Below are 20,728 nucleotides of genomic sequence, written 5' to 3' on the forward strand. Positions count from 1 at the left end.
AAAACAATAAAGGTCCCCCGGTAAAATGCAAACTGGTCACATTAAAAATGTGCATTTAACCTTCAGGATAGTCAAACGTCTAATGGGATTGAAGTTTCCAGAGTTTTAGGCAGGACTTCATGGTTTCAGTGAAGAAGTCACGGTACAATGGAAATCACTGTAACAAGTGATTTTTCACACGCGCACACACACAGACACACATTTGTGTTAAGTCAGATATACACAAAACAGAGCAGCTACAATGGGTGGTCAGTGCGTGAAGAAGCCCCCAGCTCCCTGCCCAACAGGGAGCTCCTGGAAGGATCAACAGCAACACATCTACAGCGCACGCATGAATGGCGTCGTCCCTGCAAAGAGTTAGCTGGACTGCCCCGCGGGAGCCCCCGAAGCCTAAAACCTGCCATGAAGGGCCCAGTTACAGTACGTTCTGCTACACACACCTCAAATTTTACAGTGCTTCTCCCCACCCCCCGACTACTATAGTTATTCATGCTTTCAGAAGAAAATAGAGGCCTTTGAGTCTGTGATGAAATAGGGTGAACCCTCATCATAAAACAGAACTCCCGCTCCACAGGACTTCATGTGATGAAGCAGCCTCCAGCCCTCTAGCTTACAGAAGGCCTCCCGAAGCCAGTGAAAGCTCTCTAGAAGCAAAGGCATCTAAGCCTTATACCCCTTCCCTGCTGGGGGCAGCTACACAGACAGGCAGGGGCCCCTGACCTGGCCAGACACAGAGGAGCACTCTGATGGAGCCCAGAAACAGCTCCCCAAAGGGAGCCAGAAGCCCCAGCAGGTGGCCCAAGCTGGGCAACATTGTTCTCCAGGTGGTTAAAAACTGGTCCTTGCTTTAAAAACCCAAATGGTTTTACCCCGTGACTTCTTTCCAACTCAAAGCTGCAGTTTACTCACAACCCAAATTATAAGCACATAGAGTACTATAATATACAATTTTCTTTTTAACGCACAAATAAAAAATACTCTACCAAAAAAAAAAAAAAAAGACAGTGAGTTGAAAGCCTTGGCATTGTCTAAGTCACACAGTTGGGCTTCCTTGGAACCCCGCCCCTCGCTCAGTCCGACTCCTGCTCTCCCGGCCCTGGGGCCCTACTCATTCTCCGTGACAGCTGTCAGCATCCCCTTGTCAGCCAGGTGAGACTTGAGGGTGTTGAAGATATGCAGCTGCTGATCTGGCCGCAAGGTCAGGAACTGCTGGATCAGCTTGCTTGGGTTGGGGCCCCTAGAAGAGAAGACAAAGAAACAGCACTGAGCCAGGGCCCAGGCAACTCTAGGCCCTGACTACCCCACCTCTGGATTCTCTAACTGAAGGGGCGAGGAGGTAGAGGGGAGGAGATTTTCAGGTCATCTGCAAATTGCAACTGGAAACTATATTCATACTCAGGATGCTTCTCACTAGAACTGAGACACAGCTAAAATTCCACAATTTCACTCTTTCAAAATCCACCACGCTGGTGCAGATAGGCACTATACCTGATGAAACTGGCAATGTAGACATTGACAAAGGTGGCCATCAGATACTGGCAGTCAAACCGATCCATGATGCCTCCGTGGCCAGGAATCGTATTGGCAAAGTCCTGAGCGGGAAGGAGAAAGCAGGAGAGTGCGGTGAGCCTGGGCTTGGCGAGTGAGCCAACCCGGCCCCAGGGGCCCTTGGCGTCCAGGCGTTCTCACAAGCAGCTGAGAGCCACAGGAAGTGAAAAGTCAGCACTGATTCAAATGCTGAGGCTATGATATGTTACGATCTTAAATTATACAACATTTCTTTTGAAAATTAAGACATATATAAACTCAAAATGCAGCTAGTGGATTTTCTTGTGAACAGCCGCCTGGGTGCAGACCCTGCAAGGGACGCACACGTCACAGCCGGGCCTGTCTGTCAGCCTGGAGTTTTGAACGGGGTGGGGGGGTGGTAATGGGCCGTGCGGGAGACAGTGAAGAGGGGCCTGGCAGGGAGACAAGGGAGGAGCAGGGTTGAGTCTTTTCCTACTTTGATTTTAAAGGCTCGTTTGAATCCGCTTGCGAAGAACCCGCCAAAGGGACCGATGAGTGAGGCAAAGGTGGAGAGGGCGACGCTGTGGATCTGGAAGGGGTACATCCGCATGGTGCTCTGAGGAGAACAAGCCAGGGAGAGATCAGGGCGCCTCAGGCCAAGGGCAGACCACCCACCGCCACCACCAAAAAAACAACCAAATTCAGGACAAGAATGGGGTTTCCTTTTAATCTCCGCAGTCTGGTATAAGATACTCTACATTTACTCTATTGTGATATGTTGTTTCAGTTGCACTTGATGAAGAATGCCCGGCTCACACTGGGCTCCTTTAGTTACAGTCCTTCCAGACAGGTGTGGGCTTTCTTTTCTGACACCACACCAGAATTGAAAAACAGCAGTTTGCTTATAACTTGGTGCAGCAATTTTCACCTGAAAGCTCAAGTTCATCTTTGGAAATCAATTAGCCTGAGCTGTTTTCCTTGAAATGACAGACTCAGTTCATTTTTAAGAAAAATGTCTGCAAAACATGTAAGTCTGGAGAACCATAGTGTGTCTGTCCTTTTCGGGTAAGAATTAAATTCCCAGGAGCAGGCCTGGGTCCCCGTGAGGGAGCCCTGCCATGCACTCTGCCTTCACAGCAGGCAAGCACGTGGCGGAGGTGCTTGTGTGACGTTCACTCTGGCAGAGCACGAGAAGCAGGTGTTCAAGGTGACGCTCTCACAAACTGCCGGTGCAAGACACTCGGAAGAGGAACCAGCTCATTCACACCGTGCGTGCACAGCACGGAGAACCCAGCACTGGAGCGCAGGGCGACTGCCTTCCCTCATGCTGGGCTCCAGCAGCTCTGCCCCCTGCTTTGCATCTTCATGACAAATGTCAACACAGTAAAAAAGGCAAAGAGGTCACTACACTGTAGTGTGATTAGCTGTGACCTCACAGGCTCCCTGCAAGACTCAGGGCTCCCCGGAGAGCCGCGGGACACACTTGAATACACGTGAGCAGGAGTGGGAGGAAAGCTTCCTCCTGCCCCCAGCCAGAGCCGGCTTGAACAGTGCTCCTTCACCCTGGGACTTACAGCTTTGGGGAGGGAAGAAGCTCGGTTTTGGTTAGGTTTTTCCCAAGGCAAGGCAGTGAGAGCGCACGGTCAGCCCACTCAGTGTCGGGGCACATACCCAGCCGACGGCCGACTGGATCACCTCGGGAATGTGGTACTCCTGCAGGCGAAACAGGTGCGAGGGCTCGCAGTCCACGGTGAAGCTGTTGGTGTCGTTGTTGTACTCCACGGGGCAGACGAAGCATCTGTACCCCGACATCACATAGGACAGCTGAGGAAGGACAGACGACAGGCAGAGGGGATGAGCCCCAGGGACCTGGCATGGGGGACAGACCCTGGGGAGCTCACACCCCCTCGCAGGGCTTGGCACCCAGCGAACTGCAAGCTATGCCCAAAGTGAGATGTTTCACCACAAAATTTCATTTACCTGTATTGGGAAGTGGGGGGCGTTAGGGAAGAGTTTCATGGCCCACAGAGCTTCTTACATTCTTGCCCAGAAACCCAGATTCTGAATAAATCCAGTAAAGACCTGATGTAATTTGGGCAAAGAACTACCAGAAATTTCTCCCCGTTCAGGGGTGCTACGGTCCATTTTTCTTGGGTTCTCTCAGTGCTAACTAGAGGCAGGTCATGAGGCAGTGGTAGGTGAGAGGCAGACAGCCAGAAGGAAGGAGACTGACGACACAACAAACAGGAACAAGCAGGGAAGCCCTCATCAGACAGCCAGGCAACACGGGCAGGGCACGGCTGCCAGGGTGGGAGCGAACGGCGGGAAAGGCGGGAGGATTCCCCACTTCCAGGCACGTGCAGCAGAAACCTGGGTCAGAGCGGACCTGACCCCCCCCTCAGGTAATAGCAAATGCTGGACGAGGCCCCCTAATGGGCACCGCCGAGCCCTGGCAGGGGAGGAATGCGCAGCTGCCAGGACCCCGCCTCGCGACAGATGAACAGTGGGTGCCTGCCTGTGCCCCTCTTTGGGCAACGTCATCAGGACAGAGGCCTGGACCTCGGAAAAGTGGTCTCTAGCCGGGGTTTGAAGACGGGTGGGAGGCCTCAGTCCCCTCTACCCACCCCAGGAGCCACCACCTACCAGAAGGCCGAAGACCACAGTAGCAAAGAAGCCCCCGATGAAGCCCTCCCAGGTCTTCTTTGGGGACAGCTGTGGACAGAGGACAAGTTCTCAGTGAAGGGCATCTTGCTAACTCGGGCTTTGGGAAGTTTATTGTGAAAAAGAAACGTCATTAGGTTAACTATCTCACCTTCTAAAATTCCCCCACACTTAATTTCCTTCCTTTATACCCCTCAATTTCCTTTCTTTTTTGATTAGTCACTCAAATAATTTAAACATATAAAACAGGGCCCTCCCTGGTGGTACAAGGGGTTACGCACAGCACTATGAAACTATCGGTGGCCACTGCAGCAGGAGTTCCATCCCCGGCCAGGGAGCTGACCCACACGGCGCAGCGACCTCTCCTGTCTCGTTCTGCTCCCCCCTTAGTGTATTTCAGTTGATCTGCCTGTTCTGCTCCCCACTCTGTCTCTGGTGAATCCTCTCACCCCCTGCATCTATGGCCTACACCCCACTTCTGTATGAATAAATAAAAATACTAAAAAAAAAATGTATAAAGCAATATGCAAAATAAATGGCAACCCTCAAATTGAGATCCAAGTCTCAAAAGGGCTCTACAGGCTCTAACGAAAACTTTATTAGCTCCTTTTTCTCCTATGAGGAGCTGTCAACATTTCCCTTTAGCTTTTCTCTAAAATCATCACCCACCTGTCCCCAGGATGACATACCAGTGAGATCTACACCACCCGCCCCTCAGTGGTACCCATGTTGGGGCACATCAATGTTTACCTTGATGAGCGGGGTCCGACCAAAGAAGAATCCAAACATGTAGGCCATGATGTCATTGCAGATCACACAGGAAATGGGGACAATGAACCTAGGACATAAGCAGCACTCAGCACCGACTCACCAAGGCAGTACCCCCAAGTTGCCAGGCGTAAGATCCAATACAAAGCACCCACAAAACACTCGTTATCCTTTAAGGGATAAGCTAAGAAATTACCAAGTAAGTCACATATAGTAGCTGGCACACAGCAAGCATTCAAGTATTTACTGGGCACCTCCTGGATAAACGGGGCTGGCAGTCTGCAAAACTGCTCTGGTTTTGTCATTCAAAGGAACGGCGCACACAGTAATGTAACCAGTCAAGAAAAAAGTTAGTTTTCCTTTTTTCCCCTCTATACCTTCATTCCCCCAACAGCCACTTCTAACTTTTCTTTTAACCACTACCTCCACAGTTCTCAATACATACTATGTCTATTTCATAATCTACCTGCTTACTGCCTGCTTATGTCAACTACTAGCTCTAGTGAGCCCAACTGTGGCCGAACCACCACCCAGACTTCTGGCGTCCCCCACTTGTGCAAGCATCCCCCCAAGAAAAAGTGGGCACTTTCCGCACCTGTACCATCTTTCTCTCACTCCACTTCTCCTCCATTCTCTGACAGTCACTTTGTAAAATGCCCTCTGCTACAGCTTCACATACTATAGATCAATCTCAACTTTTCTGGCCCATCCACTACGGACATCATTTCCTCCCCACACTCTAACATGCAACCTCTAAAGCTCTGATTAGTTGCGGGTTGAATGTGAAAGCCAGTAGGCAGAAATGTTAATATGACTTACTCTTAACCCAAGTGGTAAGTCTGGCCCTAAAGGTAAGGCCTTAGCACTCTTAATACCTTAAAAAAAAAAATCCCAGCCCACCTGAACATAAAAAAAAAAAAAAAAACCACCAAAAAAGGAAAGGAAAATCACCATGACTGACATCAACTCACCAGATCATTCCTTCAAACAGGTTGTGGATCACAAGATGTGACTGCGTCACAACAATCAGCAGTGTCACATGGGTCCAGCCAAACTGCAAGAGTAGAAAAAGGACCTTCACCGGCCTCCTTCAATGGACTTGAAGTAACCGTACCAAAGAGGAAACTATAGGCAGGCAGGACAGCGCAGCAGTCATTCAGATGACCAAAGCATGTTTCTCATCTATTCTATCTTCATCCACAGCTCCAGACTAACAAACTTGTAGGTCTTGACATTTCTTGAGCCATTTGAAATGACTTTTGTCATAACATTTGACCTTTTGCTTCAGTGCCTGAGTAAGCTTAAGAGTCCTAAAACTAAATGGGTGTCTTGATATTCTTAAAGTCTGTTAATGAAGGTAACCTTTGGAAAATATCCGAGAGTGCTGGTTGCCAGGGAAACCATTTTGCACAGAGACAAGGACTTTTACTCCTACCCCCTGATTTCCTGAGAGAGGGACTAGAGGCAAAGTTCAATTGTCAGCGACCAATGAGTTGCTCAGTGATGCCTAAGCATTCAAGCCCCTGAAAGGCCCCAAAAGGGGGTGGTGGTTGCTTCAGAGTGCTTCCAGATTGGGAAACCAGAACCCTTTCAAGTGCTTCCTTGCAGGTCCACAATGATAGACGCTCCTCTGCTCACGAGCTTGTCTGTTTCTGAGGCTTGGCTTGTATCCTTTAATATCTTTTTAATAAACCTAATGAATAAACAGTTTCCTGAGTTGTGAGCTATTCTAGCAGATTCATGGAATTTGAGGAAGAGCTGTAGGGACCTCCAGACGCCACTCAGTCAGAGCACAAATTATCTGGACTTGTAAGGGGTACCTGAAGTCTGAAAAAGGGGTTGTGATCAGCTGGTCAGAAGCACAGGGGCGGTCAGAAGCACAGGGGCGTGTGACTGGCACCTGCAGAGGAGGGAGACCTTGGAGATGACCCTTAACCCATGGAACCTAATGTGAACACTGGTAGATTGTGTCAGAATTGAGTTGAGTGCCCAGAACTGCTGGTGTCCAAAAAGCTGAGGGAAACCTCCATAACGCCCTGGAATTGGGTCGGAGCCAAGCAAAGCAGAGAGATGTCTGCCTGTGCACCTGCCTCTCTGCAGTGAAGCGGCGCAAGCCTCTGGGCCTGCCTAGCTCACTCAGCTTCAATTTCCATCAGCAGCAGGGGCCACACTGGCCTACTCAGGGTGTAAGTTCTCTGTGACCAGAGACTGGGTCCTTATCATTTATTACTGATTACTGGGGTGCCTAGGGCACTCAGAGGGGCTGTTTTCAAGCCGAGGGCTAGACAGCAGCTAGGCTATCTGCAGTCAATCCTCAAGCACCACCTGGAGTCCATTCTTTGGGTCCAAGTGGAGAAACTGCCTATTAGGGTGGAAACTAAGTAACAAATTGGATCTGGACAATGCAGAGCGACGCAATTTAAACGGCCCACTTCCTTCATGTTGTGGTTCCCGCTGCGCACAGGACAGACTGAATTCCAGGGGACGAGAGGCTGAGAGTTTGGGCAGAGCCCACTGCCAAGGATGCTAACGGGTGTGCACGTGCCTTACCATGTAGAACTGCAGTCGATAATGCTTCTTGACCAGACTCAGGACAAACATGCAGAACCCTAGTTGGAGAAGAAAAGAGGAGAAGGGGCAAGTGAACCACACTCTGCATGTACCCGCGTGCTGGTCACTTCCTCGGGCTGCGCCACCTGCTCATCTGGCAGAGACCCTGGCAGCAGTCAGCCAGTGCGGCTCCAGGCCCACGGGAGAAAACCCAGTGACGCAGAAAGCAGAGGGGAAGTGACGCTTCAAGTCAATTGGAGGAAGGCAATACTTTAAAATCTTGCCAACAACAACAACAACAAAATCAATAAAGTAAAATGCAACCTTGCAGACTCAGTTTAGGACACTGCTTCACAAATAGAAATGTTGTGATGCTAGAGCAGGGACAACAGCCAGGCAAGCCACCTGATCTTCTAAGTGCAATGTTACTGGGACACAGACACACCCATCTGTTTACAAATGTCCACCGTGACATGCTGGAGTGGCAGGGCTGAGGAGACCCCAAAGCACAGAATATTATCAGGACCTTTTCGAAGAGGTCTGCGCACCCTGTCCTGGAGAACAGTTCTGGTGGAGGGAAATCCACTTGGCTGGGGTCGGGACCACCTTTGCAACTCTCTCATTGAATCACATGGGAACGAGAAAAATCTGGCGGTTCCCAACCTTCTCAAGGCTGGTAAGGGGCCTTTACCATACAGGTGTGGGGCCCGCTCAAGAGACAGCCATCGCTGTTCAGACTCCTGACCTCCCTCTCTGGGGCTGCTTTGAGGGGCACACTCCCAGGCGACCCTCAATGGCAGCAGACTCCTTGGCAGTGGACTTTATATTTTAATAGCAGGTGACATCACAAAGCCGAGTATTGCTAGAATTTCAATCAGGACAAATTTCTCATGTGTCTCAAACCATCTTTGAAGGCAACTCTGAGAAACACGAGCATCCTTAGGACTAATGTACAATCCGAATGAGTTTAGATAAACGGCACTGTACTGTCCGTCAGGTTGTAATGTATCTGAGTTACTCCTTGCAGAACCAGTTTCAGCTCTACACTACAGCATAGCTGAGCCTCAGAAGGACCAGGTTCCGGGTCGCTCTGCAATCACAGAGCCTTGGAAACCCCAATCAGATTCCATGCACACTGCATTGTCTCTGCAAACAGTTTCCCAGAAAAATGGCCACTGTGTTTACACATCTGTTCCAGGGAGGTTTCTGCTTTAGCCAACGAGAGCGCCTCTGCTGACAGGACATCGGGACAGGGACACTGTCCTGCAGTAGTGGCTGGGGTGCAAGGACGAGCTCACAGGCTGCAGGCCCCGCCCCATCCCTCAGAGTGCGGCTGTAGCTCCCGTAAGGCAGAGGCATCAGCTCTGCTGCCCTGATGGACAGTTAATGTCAGCAGAACTTTACCCAAGCCATTCCTGCAAAAACCAGACAGACAGAACTGGTGAGCCACACACCTGTTAGGTAGAGAGTAAAGGAGATGAACCGGTGGTATTTACTGAGAATCCTCAAAGGCTCCTCTCTCTGGACCAGCGTGAAGAAGTAATCTGTCACTGTCTCACCGTAGAAGAAATAATTCACACACAGTAGGAAGTACCTGTAAAAGAAAACCGATCACTGCTGTGGGGAGCACACGCGGACTCTCCTTTAGAGTGGGGCTATCAGAGAGCCTGACGTCCTCCAGACCCCAGGGAGGCTGAGAGGGACAAGCACACCAGAGTTCCCTGTTGTCTGGTGACACTGTAGATGAGAATTTTACCTAGAAACTTGTGGTGACTCTAATTCACTCTCTATTTATCACAAACTTGGGGTTCAAGTTTTTGCCCCAAGTACAGATTTTCCATATCTAACCCAAGAACATTCAAACCACCAACTGTCCCTCCAAAGCACACCTCACCTTGCCTCCCAGTCTTATCTCCACCCTTCCTGACAGGACCTTTAGAGGTCTATCAAAATACAACAGTTCACTCGGTTTTGCCATCTGTCTGCTCTGCTTTTGCCTTTTCCCTGCCTAGAACATCTTCACTGAATGCTATCACTCATTTGCTGCTCAAACATCATTCTCTTCACAAAACTGCTATACCCTCAATCTAATCCCTGGCCAGGGAAGTGACCCACGTGGCACAGCAGACTTCTCCTGTCCTGCACACTGCTCCCCTCAGCAGTGTATTTCAGTAGATCTGCCTGTTCTGCCCCCAACTCTGTCTCTGGTGAATCTTCTCAACCCCCGCAACTCTGGCCTGTACCCCACTTCTTGTATGCATAAATAAGTCTTATTAAAAAAACAAAAAAGGGGGAATGGGACCAAAAACGGGGGAGGGGGGAAGGGAGGGAAATGCACGGGACTATGGTGGTGGCACAGGGGTGATTTGGTGATGGGAAACCCGCGGGGATTACAATTGAGATGAAAAAAATGTGCAAAATGATGTAAAAATAAACTTTTTAATAAAAAAAAAAAAACAAAAAAGTCAGCCACAGAATTTCAAAGGCACTGCCCAAGTCTAAGGTCATCACTCCCCTCCCAGCCACCACAATGAACACTTCCCACAAAACATCATCCTGATCTGTTAAGGATTCCCGTGAGGCCAGAGAACTTACCAGCTGAGGGTCCTGAACCAGGGTAGGTCATAGGAGTGGTAGACATTGTAGCCAATAGTGATGATCTCATGGAAACATTTAATCTGAACACACATTACCTGCAGGACACAAAAAGATCAGAACACTAACTCCCCAATTCTTATGATCTTGGGAAACAGAAGCCAACAGATCCTGGAAAAAAAAAAACTGACTACAAGAAAAATATCACTCCTGGGCTTCCCTGGTGGCAAAGGGGTTAAAGTCAGCGCTATCAATTTATCGCCAGCCACTGCAGTGTGAGTCTGATCCCCAGCCAAGGAGCTGACCCAACTGGCACAACAGTCCTCTTGTGTCAATCAAATTTTAAAGTCAAAAGACATCTTCAACAGCACACAATTGGTGAATGCCAATGACCCCCTGGTTAGATACAGAAGTTGCAGATACACTAGGCAGAAGAAGTGTTCTCAGGCACCTGAACCCCAAATGACTCCCAGTACCAACCCAATACCTGGTACTTAAAGATGACCGGTCCTGCAAGGAAAACTGAAGACATTAAAAACTGTACTTACGGGTTCTCCCGGGTGGCGCGGCAGGTTAAAGCACAGCACTAAGAGGCTAGAGCCACTTCAGCATGAGTTCGATCCCCGCCTACCCCAGAGGTGACCCACATGGCGCGGCAGACCTCTCCCACATGGCATGGCAAACAGTCTGCCCGCTGCTCCCTTCAGCTGTGTACTTTGTCATTTGGCCTATTCTGCTCTTTCTCTGGTGAATCCTCACCACGCCTGCACCTCTGGCCTGTAGCCCAGTTCTTTATGCACAAATAAATAAATCTTAAAAAAAAAACAAAAAACAGTACTTACGATAATCATTAAAACCATTGGTCCCAGATAAATGATGATGAAGAAAAATGCAATCATGGCCAAGGTCAAGATGCCTCTCACCCACCAGTTCTTCCATCTAGGAGAAGAGGAGGAGGAGACACGTCAGGAGCCCCAAAGTCATCACAGCACATCCCAATGGGGACTGGCTCCTTAGGGATGAGGCCCCAGGGTCAGCACTTTCCACTCGCAGTTCCTTTACCTTGATGGAGGTCCTGGCCCCCACAATCAAACTCAGCAAGTGCTCCAAGGCCTATGGGAAAATATACCCGGTATGTTTCACACTGAAGGAAAGAATGAAAGGGGCGTGAGGAACAGTGCCTCCTACATTGCTGTATCTACTGGGATGTTTCTCTGGCGATTTCTGCAGGAAAAATTAGGACTAGTTTTCCTGCATCAGAATCCTGCGCTGCTCTGCCCCTGAAACATCAGTGATAAGTACCAAGCAATAAAGGTCACAACAGCAATAATGGTTTCAAGGTTTCACATACCTTTTCAATGGCTCCTCAACGCTTCCTTTACAAAGGAAGAAGTGGGTACGCAGGTGGCAGGAGTGGAGGCTGGGACTGGGCTCCTGGGGGCTGCCCCGGGCCGTGCCTGTGCCACCTCAGCACTTGTGTAGGAGGCATGCTAGGGAGACTTCTAGATGCTTTGTGTTTTTAATCTAACCCACACAGTGGATGTTGGAAGGGGCAGTGTGTTAAGGCACCAAAATGTTAACCCTAGACTCACCCGCGGTGAGACGTTTCTCAATTCTTCAGGAGAATTTCAGGCGTGTTCACAGTGAGGGCGTGTGGCAGAGGGGAAAATGAGCTCCTAACTGGCAGCGTGGGCTCCTCAATGAAAAGCAGCCTGCCCATGAGCACAGGCCCCAAGGGCCGTTCCTCTCCGCCTGCTGGGTCGCAACCTTGCCCACCACCACCTCCCCTGCGCACACTGTCCCCCTCCTTGGGCTATACCCCCTCTGGCCTAGAGCTCACTTCGAGGCCTGGAGCCTTCCGGGCCGAGCCTGCAGTTGCTGTGAAGCGTTCAAGGCCTCAATGGAGCCCGGGCGGGGGCGGGCGGCGCTGGTGCATGTGGGCCAGCTGCCCAGCGTGTGCTTTGCTTGGTTTGGTTTTGTTTTTTATGGGGCAGAAGGTGTCAAATCCCTTCACTTGAAGGAACTGTATAAATCAAAGAATGCAAACAGATGTTTTCATTACTGCCCCAGAAGTGGGGTCCCACCAGAGACTGGGCTTTCTGAAGGCTCTGGGTCTTCATGGCCCTTGGGTACAGGGCAGGGCCCCAGCAAGCGCCTGCGCCACTAAGCCGGGTTACCTTGATGACAAGTTGGACAGGGCCCGGTTGAGAACCTCCGGGGTGTCGTCTACAGAGGTAGGTAGAGCGGCAGCTTCCGCGCGGCTCTCGCTGTCTGATGCAGTCTCTCCATCTAGCTTTACTTCTGACTCCTAGGTAGCAGAAAAACAGAAAAGAAAAAGGTCAAAAATGCCAGGTAGGATACTGAGAAATGCCCGTCTGTTTTAATAAGAGATGTGTGGGAAGAGAACCAAACAGGCCCGAGGACCTGGCACAGTGAGGTGGCACAACAGACGGGACTCCCAGCATTGCTCTGATGTGCCAAGGTGGCAGCTTTCTGCTGGCAAGAGGCCTGTGCCTGTCCCTCGGGGTGGAGAGTCAGAAACAGCCATGATCCACTCCACAAGACGATGAAGAACACAACGGGATTTCACCAGGGCCTGTTTCCGACCCTGCCTGCTGCAGATATCTCAGGTTCAGCTGCAGATACCCAGGGAGGCCCGTGCACCTATGAGAAAACCTTTCCCCCAACCCCTAAGTCACACAGGGGATAACATGCAGCATGCCATGAACTCTGGGGGCCGCCAGGGCAGTCAGCGGTTCTGGTCAGGCTGGCGTAGGAAGCTAGGTGTTGGGCTGTGGCTCCCGCCCTGTCCCCCCAAAGTCCCCTGTGTTACTAGCTGACTTCACAAAAGCGCCCTTGAGAAGCCAGCTCCCAAGGTGTAGTGGCCGCTGGGAAGCACCAACACTGGGCTGGGTGCTCCCCAGCCCTCTCCTGCCACTGGCCCGGGCATCGGCAAACTGCCATGTTCCCCACAGAGCTGCCGTCCAGGCCCATAAGGAAGCGCCAGCAGGAACGTCCCCTGGCCCCCAGCCTATGTGGAGGGGGCAAGGGCCATGTCAGCAATAGGTTCTCGACCCAAAGTACCAAGAAGCAGGCAGCTCTGAGTCCTCGGGACCATCCCAGCATCAGACCTATGACGGGTCAATTCAGAACAGCCGCTGTGAGAGGCAGCAGAAGAAAAACCAAATCGCTTAGAACTAGAGCAGCGACGCTGCTGAGAATCCGCACAGTCCTTCCAGTTTCAGGAGCATTTCGCACACCTGAGGCTAGGTGCGGAGGACTGAAGGGAAACAGGAGGCTATTTACGAACGAAGAGGAGGGACCCAGCAGAGCCTCCTAGTCACCAGGTCTTCCCACTTCAGTGTATTTATCCCTCTGGTTTATTCACATATCTTGGCATCTAATTTACCTTTCAGTAAGAAATTCAGGGCAAAGTAAACAAAAAATGGCAAAAGTTTGTTTTACCGCCTCTTCAAAGATGTCATGATGTTTGTGTGTGCAAAAACATAGAAAGTTACATATTTTAAGTGGACCAATTTGAATTTCCCTATAACTAAAAAACACATTAAATTAAGCACCATTCATGTTTACTGGCCATTTGGGGGTCTTTTGTGAACTGTCTATCACTGTACTGTTTTCTGTCTTTTTATTGATTTGCAGGATTTTAAAAACATTCCAGAATTAAGTTCTTTGTGTGACTATGTTCTCCCTGCCTACTCTCCCCACCCTACGCTGTTGGCGCTGGTTATAATGGGGACTTAGGGAGAGATTTTCTTAGCTGGTGTCTCCTAAAGACACAACCACGCCACCTTGTTCTCATGACCTCCCCAAATCTAGCACACAGCAAAATACTTGCTAGTGAGTGCAAGGGTGGAGGGAGGAAGTGAGGAATTAACTCCAGATGTGGTAACACACCTGGCCCTTGCCCCAACAGAGACAGCAGTTTCTAAAGTTACAATTGTGCTATGACAAAACAGAAGGCCTTAGCAGTTTGGGCTATGGAAACAGCTGGTTTTGATAAAGCGTCGGCACAGAAGTAGGTCTATCAGCAGGACCTGAGAGAGGGCCACAGCTTCTGACGGCGGGGCTCACTGCTAAGCCACGCGGCTCCACACAAGTCACCCAGAGGCCTCCTGACCTGAGCCTTACAAAATGGACCCAGAAAGGGCCTGGGCAAGGTGGGGGGGGGGGGCTCCCTGAAGAGACATAAACAAACACCTCAGAACTGTGCTCTATTCCACCTTCCTGAGTTGTTCTGAAACACGGCAACGCCCCTGGCTTATCCTCTTCATTGAGACTGAATGGAGACCTGGGCACTGGGAATTGCCTTCCATTTTACAAAACCCACATCCAGCGACAACTGTCAGTAATGCCAGGAGTGAGGCTGCGCAATCAGCCAGCTCCAACCCCTGAAGCAAGGGGCCCACAACACTGGGGCCTTTGGTGGTCTCTAGGCCCTGGGGCCGAGCTCAAGCACAGCAGCCACGCTCATGTGTGCATGCACACAGAAGGCCCAGTGCAGGTTATTTTTAACTTATCCATTCTGTTGTCAAGGAGACTCACAGGCTGCTGGTTCCCCAGGCAGGAAGGGCAGGAAGGAGCCCAGGCAGAGTCCCTGCAGGGAAGGGGCAGGGAGTTTCTCAGTACTGAATCTCTAAGACCTTCTAAACTCTTCTATGAATGTTAGTCCAGAACTGCGTCCTGCTAGATAGCTCTAATTGACTCCTCTGCTTCCTTGCTAGGAAGGTGTAAACTGAAGAGAGCTAGCCTAAGGCAGTCAGTAGCAAAAGGAGATAAGAAAATGTTACAAAAGCACTGATTTTTATAGCCCAGGCTGGGGGAACTGAGATGGGACAACTAAAAAGTGACTTAAGTGCCCTGAAGGTAGAAGCCTCAATCTCCTCAAGAGATTAAATTCCTAGGTTTCACTTGTCTTTAAAAATCAGTAATCCCAGGGTGTTGGGCCTCACCAGGCACTGAGTAAACATCAGAGCCCTGACTGGCTGAGCAGACAGGACACAGAAAATCACCCTCCTGCAAGCTGACACCAGGCCAAGCAAGTGCAAGAACAGACCCAGCACAGCCCAGAGGGCAGAGTTCAGGAAGACAGCAATGGAAGCGGGCAAGGCAGCCGGCCGTGGCTGTCACAAGACAGGGAGCCAAGGAAATAGAAACCACAGGGAACCTGGAGCCCCGCCCCCCCAACTTGGGTTTTGCATGCCTTAGGAGGCCACACACCTTCCATTGAGCTCGGGTGGGGGTGGGGGGCAGAGGCAGGAATCTGCAGCCCAAGTTCTTGCCAGAAGAAAAGTGGCACATGCCGGACCAAGAGTCAGGGGCATGACAGGCATGTTCCTGGTTTGCAGTTCCAGGGGGTGGGGAGACAGGAGATGTCAAGGAAGAATGTCTGTGGGAGGCGGCAGCAGCAGCCAGCCGGGGGAGGCAGGGCTCAGCCTCCGAGTTCCACTGCTCTTGGCAAAGGACCCCACTCGTGGTCTTCCCAGCAGAGAAGGATCCCATACCTCAGGGATGGGATGATCAACAGACAGCAATGAAAGCAAAAAGGGACTGAGAACTTTAAAGCCCACCCCAGGGCACCTGGGGGGGGGGGGAGAATGGTGGTCATCAGGCCTTGCTAGGGCCCATGCGCGCATCAACTGTGTGCGTGCAGCACCTACCTGCTTCGCTTCCTCCTTCACACTGCTATCCATCCAGCAGGCAGCCCCAGCTCAAAAGCCACCCACTTCCCAACACTAAGGTGAAGTCTGAAGCTACAAGTGCTCTCTGAAGTGGGATGTGCATACACAGCGAGATCCACTGAGGTGTGGGAGGCAATGTTAGAACTAATTCCTATGCCATCTCCTTTAGACTTTCATTCTGTGCATACTAGACCTATCGTGGATGTACACAAACCCTCAGTAGGGAGGCGCAAGCAGGGGTAAAATGCCAAGTTCGAGCGGGGCCGGGGGCTTGTCAGCAGCTGTGGGCTTCTTGATTCCCACTGCACAGCGCACAACCTGCGGCAGCACAGGTGCCCAAAGGCCTGCTGGACTAATGACCAGTTAAGTCTATTTGGCCACCATGCAGGGGCGAGTGTCCAGTCTGCTCCCAGACACAACCCAGTCATGACAGAACCCCCTGACTCCTAGCTCAAGTGCGCGGGCCGCACGCACCCCATCCCACAGTGGCCCCTGAAGCAGGCGCATGCTTGTCTGCGACCCCCATTCCCATTCCACGTGGTGGGTCTGAGGCCCAGCTCAGTCGCTCTGGAGCAGCTCGGGGCCACAGGGAGAGGCTGTGGGCAGCTTCTCGCTGTCTCAGACCAGGAACAAGGCATCCTCTCCCCACTTTCCACCTTTTGAACTCAAGGGCCCAGATCAGAAGCAGAGTGGGCCAAATCCTGTTTCAGATTCCATTTCAATCACTTCCTCCCAGCCCCTGAGCCATCTTCCCAGGGGCTTGCTATGCTGTGTAAACAGGAAATGGGAGGATACTTTCCAAGAAAGGGGAAAAGGCTCCCTCTAAAGTGGGATAGGTGCATGGAGCTTCCTTCTGGTTCCCTCAGATTCTCTAGGGAAAGGGGTGGTGTCATGAGTACCAAAGGTGCAGGTAAGACCTTCAACATTTCTGGAGAAGCTAGAAGCTCAAGACATCACCTGGGCATCATCCAGAGCCCATTCCCCAGTCTCTGCAACAGGCCAGAATCCAATCCCCACCCTGACCTGGGGCTCAAAACATCACAGAAGCCTTCCTTCAACAGAAGCAAAAAGAAAGCAGTGGGAGGTCCAAGATGTAAGGGGAAGTTTCCTGTGATCATTGTCTGGCTTTTCCGGTCTAGGGACAAGTGACCAAGTCAAGATCAGATCTGCAGAACTCATTCTTACTGTAACTCTCTAGATGGAACACCCTGCCTCTTCCCACTCCCTCTCAAGTGTCAGATTTCCTGAAGGCCACACCTGGGTGTACACAAGTTTACTAGGCAACATTCTTTTGAGGCTCCCTTCTGCTCATTACTGGTGCCATATTTCTCAAGACTACAGTCCTAGCCACAAGTAGTGACGGTCAGCGCTGTGGCCAGGCTGGACAGGCACCCGAGGCATCATGCCACCCACGTCTAGTCTATGCAGATGGAACTCACCCTACAGCCCATTTCTTTACCAGGTACCAACTCAGGTTTGTACTTCACTAAATAAAATACATCAATAAGGTCTTCATGGTGGCTCAGGGGTTACAGGCAGGGCTACCAAGCTATCGGCACTCACTGTAGCAGAAGTTCGATCCCAGGCCGGCCAGGGAGGTGATTCACATGGCGCAGCAGACCTCTCCTGTCTTGCCTGCTGCTCCCCTCAGCAGTGTATTTCAGTAGATTGGCCTGTTCTGCTTCCCACTCTGTCTCTGGTGAATCCTCTCACCCCCACCCCTGTACCTCTGGCCTACATCCCAGTTCTTGTATGCATAAACAATCTTTAAAAAAGAAAAAAAAAGAAAATATATCAATATTCTGCTCATGGTTGCCTAAAAGGAGCTAAACATCTAGCACCTCCACTCAGCTTATCTTCTCCTCTTCAAGGAAATGCCATGAAGGGGTGTCCAGCACCCTGGCTGCTTATGTTCCAACAACTGCATCCAAACGTCTAGGTCTTGTCAGTTTTGTACTTCCTAAAGAAAATATATCATAGATGCAAACTAAGTGTTTCCTGCAGAGGTTGTGGAAGAAAGCCGTGGCTGAGCCTCACTCTTCTGCAAGCCAGCAGGGCCTGCAGGCCTCTCCATCAAGCCTGTGGCCAGCAGCCTCACAGGCACTCCCTGACGTCCCCAGGGAAGTCCACAGGCTTATCCTTATAAGACTGTCAGGACCCTCTAGTGCGGCTCACAGAGAAAGCTGAATAGGCTTCCATGCGAGTTCCTGCTGGAGGGGGAAAAATGTATGTGTGTGTGTGTGTGCACGCACACGCCCATACAGCAGGACATTAAGAACAGCAGAGAAAATAGTTTTTCCTAATGCTGACTCCACTTGCCAAGTTCAGTTCTTATATGCACTTGACAAACAAGGGCTCTAACAGAAGGAGGAGCCCTGCTCTGAAGTTGGAAACAGCCCCCATATGGCCACACCCCACCCTCCAAAAGCTTTCTAACAAAAAAGTGATCTGTAAAATATGTGTTCAGTCCCTCCAGAGGACTGCTTCACTTAAAAGCCGCCACACCAAGGAGCTGCAGAGATGCCCCCCACAGCGGTGTGAGGGAGGGAGCTGGGCGAGCGGGGTGGCCCTGGTGCTGCTGGCACTGCCTGCACCCCCACGGGGCATCGGTAGGCTCATGCCGCCCCTCTGTCTCACCTGCCTTGGGCGAGCTGATCCTGCCACCGCCATGCTCCCTCCAAGTCCCAGGGACCTTTCCAAAATGTGTGTCCATTCCTGCTTCTCCCCCATTTGAAACTTGTACCAACCTCTCAGAGCCTACGATGACCTAGCAACCCCAGCTACCCTCTCGCCGCCACCATACGCCAATGGTCTCCCACGGCCCGGCGGCCTTCTTGCTGTCCATCAATGCACTGAGCTCAGGCCTGACCTGAGGCCTGCACACTGACGCTGGAACTTTCCTACAGCTCAGCTACTTTACGCAGTCTCCGTTCAGACAAATCCTTCTCAGAGAGGGCTTTTGGGACCACCCGACTTGGAAGATAGCCCTCCACCACTGAACCATGCTCTATCCCCTTAGAAAGGCTTTTTCTTGGGATGCTTGACCAGCAACTGAAAGGTATTATCAGCATTAGCTCTGAAGGGGGGCACAAGGGGAATTTCCCACCCAGGTCCACCCTCATCTGGTCTTGCTAAACTCTCTTTCTCACACTAATACATATTCCTTATACACAAGTAGTATAGGCATCTTGATAGCCTCCCATAGTTCCACTATTCAAAATAAAGTCTTCAAGAGTTTATTTGATAACCCAAGTGGGTTTGACGTAAAAAGTAGTCTGACAGATTCTACTCTGAAAGCTGTTCCAACACACACACACAAGTTTCAATTTACTTCAATTTAGTTGGTCCAGTGAGTCACTGACATTAGAATTATTGGAGTATTGGGGGGTGAGGGGGAGAAGGAGGCTTCCAGTCCTAAGTAGTTCCGAGTAAAGATGTGGCTTATGTTACAGGAAGGCAATACGGGCTCAGTCTCTTCCTTTCCAAAGAATGCATTATAACCACTAATTTTCAGCCTCCCCAACAAGATACCTCAATGCCCAACCGGTACCACAAACTCAGAATGTCCCAAACTCTCTCCCACCCACACTAGCTTTTCCCTAATCTCCCTGAGATGGGTCCCCTGGGAAAATGACCTCATCCCTATCTCCAAATCTCCCACACTACACTTCAGCAGTTCTCAAACTACGTGATCCTAGAGCTACAGAGGTGTCTGGATTCTTGCTCTCACTTGCTAGCACCCTCGCTGAAGGCTGCATGGCAACCCTTCTCCATGACACGGACCTCCCCACTGGTTTGTCCAACAACGCCCCCCTATCTGATGTATTCTCCCCACTCTACCAGGTCAAGCTTCATGGAGCAGAGCTCTGATTACACCCCTCCTCCACTCATTTTTGCCTAGTGGATTAAAGATAAACTGTCTCCTACTCCAGACTCTCCACCTTGTACAGGCCAAATGTCCCAGCCCCGCACACTGGCCCTGACGGCGTCCCATGCGTTCCTGGCGAGTCTTGCCTCCCCTCTGCTCAGTCTCCAAACCACGTCCTCGAAGGCCCTCAGACTTCTCAGGAAGGTCTTCCATGATTCTATTCTATAACAGAACCCCCTCCAAAAAAAAATGCCTCTTCTCCAAAATAAGTTTACTTTCTACCCATCTATAAATATTGCCATAGTTGGTAAAAGAATGAATATTTGTACCTTATATAGCAAAAAAATGTCATTAGGGATCTTGAAAGGAGACTTTTATCCTTGATTATCCAGTTGGGGCCAAATGCAATCACATGTCCTCATGGAGAGGTGGAAGGACATCTGACACAGATACACAGAGGAGGCACCGCTGGACACAGAGGAGAGACGCGGCCAGAGTGAAGAATGCCAGCAGTCACCAGAAGCTGGGTGGCCTAGAGGCATGGATCACCCCTTAGTCTCTAAGGGTACGATCCTGCTTACACCTTGATTTCAGCCTTTAGTAAGAGAAAAAATTTCTGATGATTTAAGTCACCCGCTTGGTGGTAATTTGTTGAAACAGTCCCAGGAAACTAATACCCCTTTCTCACCATCCTTAGCTCTTCCAGTAAAGTCCCCACTGTGCTACACTTTCCACATCTGTATCATTTATATCAGGCTCAGTTTTTACGTTAAGAGGGTACTTTTGGGCCCTCCCTGGTGGCGCAGCGAGTTAAAGCAAAAGCACAACGAAGTTTAAGCCACTTCTGCATGAGTTTGATTCCCGCCTGCCCTGGAGGTGACCACATGGCGTGGCAGACCTCTCCTGACCCGCCTGCTGCTCCCTTCAGCAGTGTACTTTGTCAATCTGCCTGTTCCATACCCCACTCTGTCTCTGGTGAATCCTATCACCCTCCACATCTCTGACCTGTACCCCAGTTCTGTACGAATAAATAAATCTTTAAAAAAAAAAAAAAGGGCCCTCCCTGGTGGCGCAGTGG

The 20,728-nt window shown here is 50.6% G+C and overlaps 1 protein-coding gene across 1 annotated transcript in view; it reads right to left on the reverse strand.

Annotated features, from left to right (window-relative positions):
- Window positions 1-6: 6 nt before the first annotated feature.
- The window catches only part of CDS2 (CDP-diacylglycerol synthase (phosphatidate cytidylyltransferase) 2), a 38,759-nt gene continuing 18,037 nt past the window's right edge, over window positions 7-20,728 (reverse strand). The window contains exons 2-13 of the mRNA XM_012728423.1: window positions 12,261-12,391; window positions 10,926-11,022; window positions 10,084-10,181; window positions 8,943-9,082; window positions 7,489-7,547; window positions 5,910-5,992; window positions 4,921-5,008; window positions 4,153-4,221; window positions 3,181-3,333; window positions 2,006-2,125; window positions 1,489-1,592; window positions 7-1,237 (exon numbers count right to left, since the gene is read on the reverse strand). Of these exons, the coding sequence (XP_012583877.1) occupies window positions 1,105-1,237; window positions 1,489-1,592; window positions 2,006-2,125; window positions 3,181-3,333; window positions 4,153-4,221; window positions 4,921-5,008; window positions 5,910-5,992; window positions 7,489-7,547; window positions 8,943-9,082; window positions 10,084-10,181; window positions 10,926-11,022; window positions 12,261-12,391 (1,275 nt within the window). The 3' untranslated portion in view covers window positions 7-1,104. The remainder of the gene's footprint in view (window positions 1,238-1,488; window positions 1,593-2,005; window positions 2,126-3,180; window positions 3,334-4,152; window positions 4,222-4,920; window positions 5,009-5,909; window positions 5,993-7,488; window positions 7,548-8,942; window positions 9,083-10,083; window positions 10,182-10,925; window positions 11,023-12,260; window positions 12,392-20,728) is intronic.

The sequence above is a fragment of the Condylura cristata genome, unplaced genomic scaffold, assembly GCF_000260355.1.
Source record: "Condylura cristata isolate star-nosed mole 26May11 unplaced genomic scaffold, ConCri1.0 scaffold00022, whole genome shotgun sequence".
In the NCBI taxonomy this organism is placed as follows: Eukaryota; Metazoa; Chordata; class Mammalia; order Eulipotyphla; family Talpidae; genus Condylura; species Condylura cristata.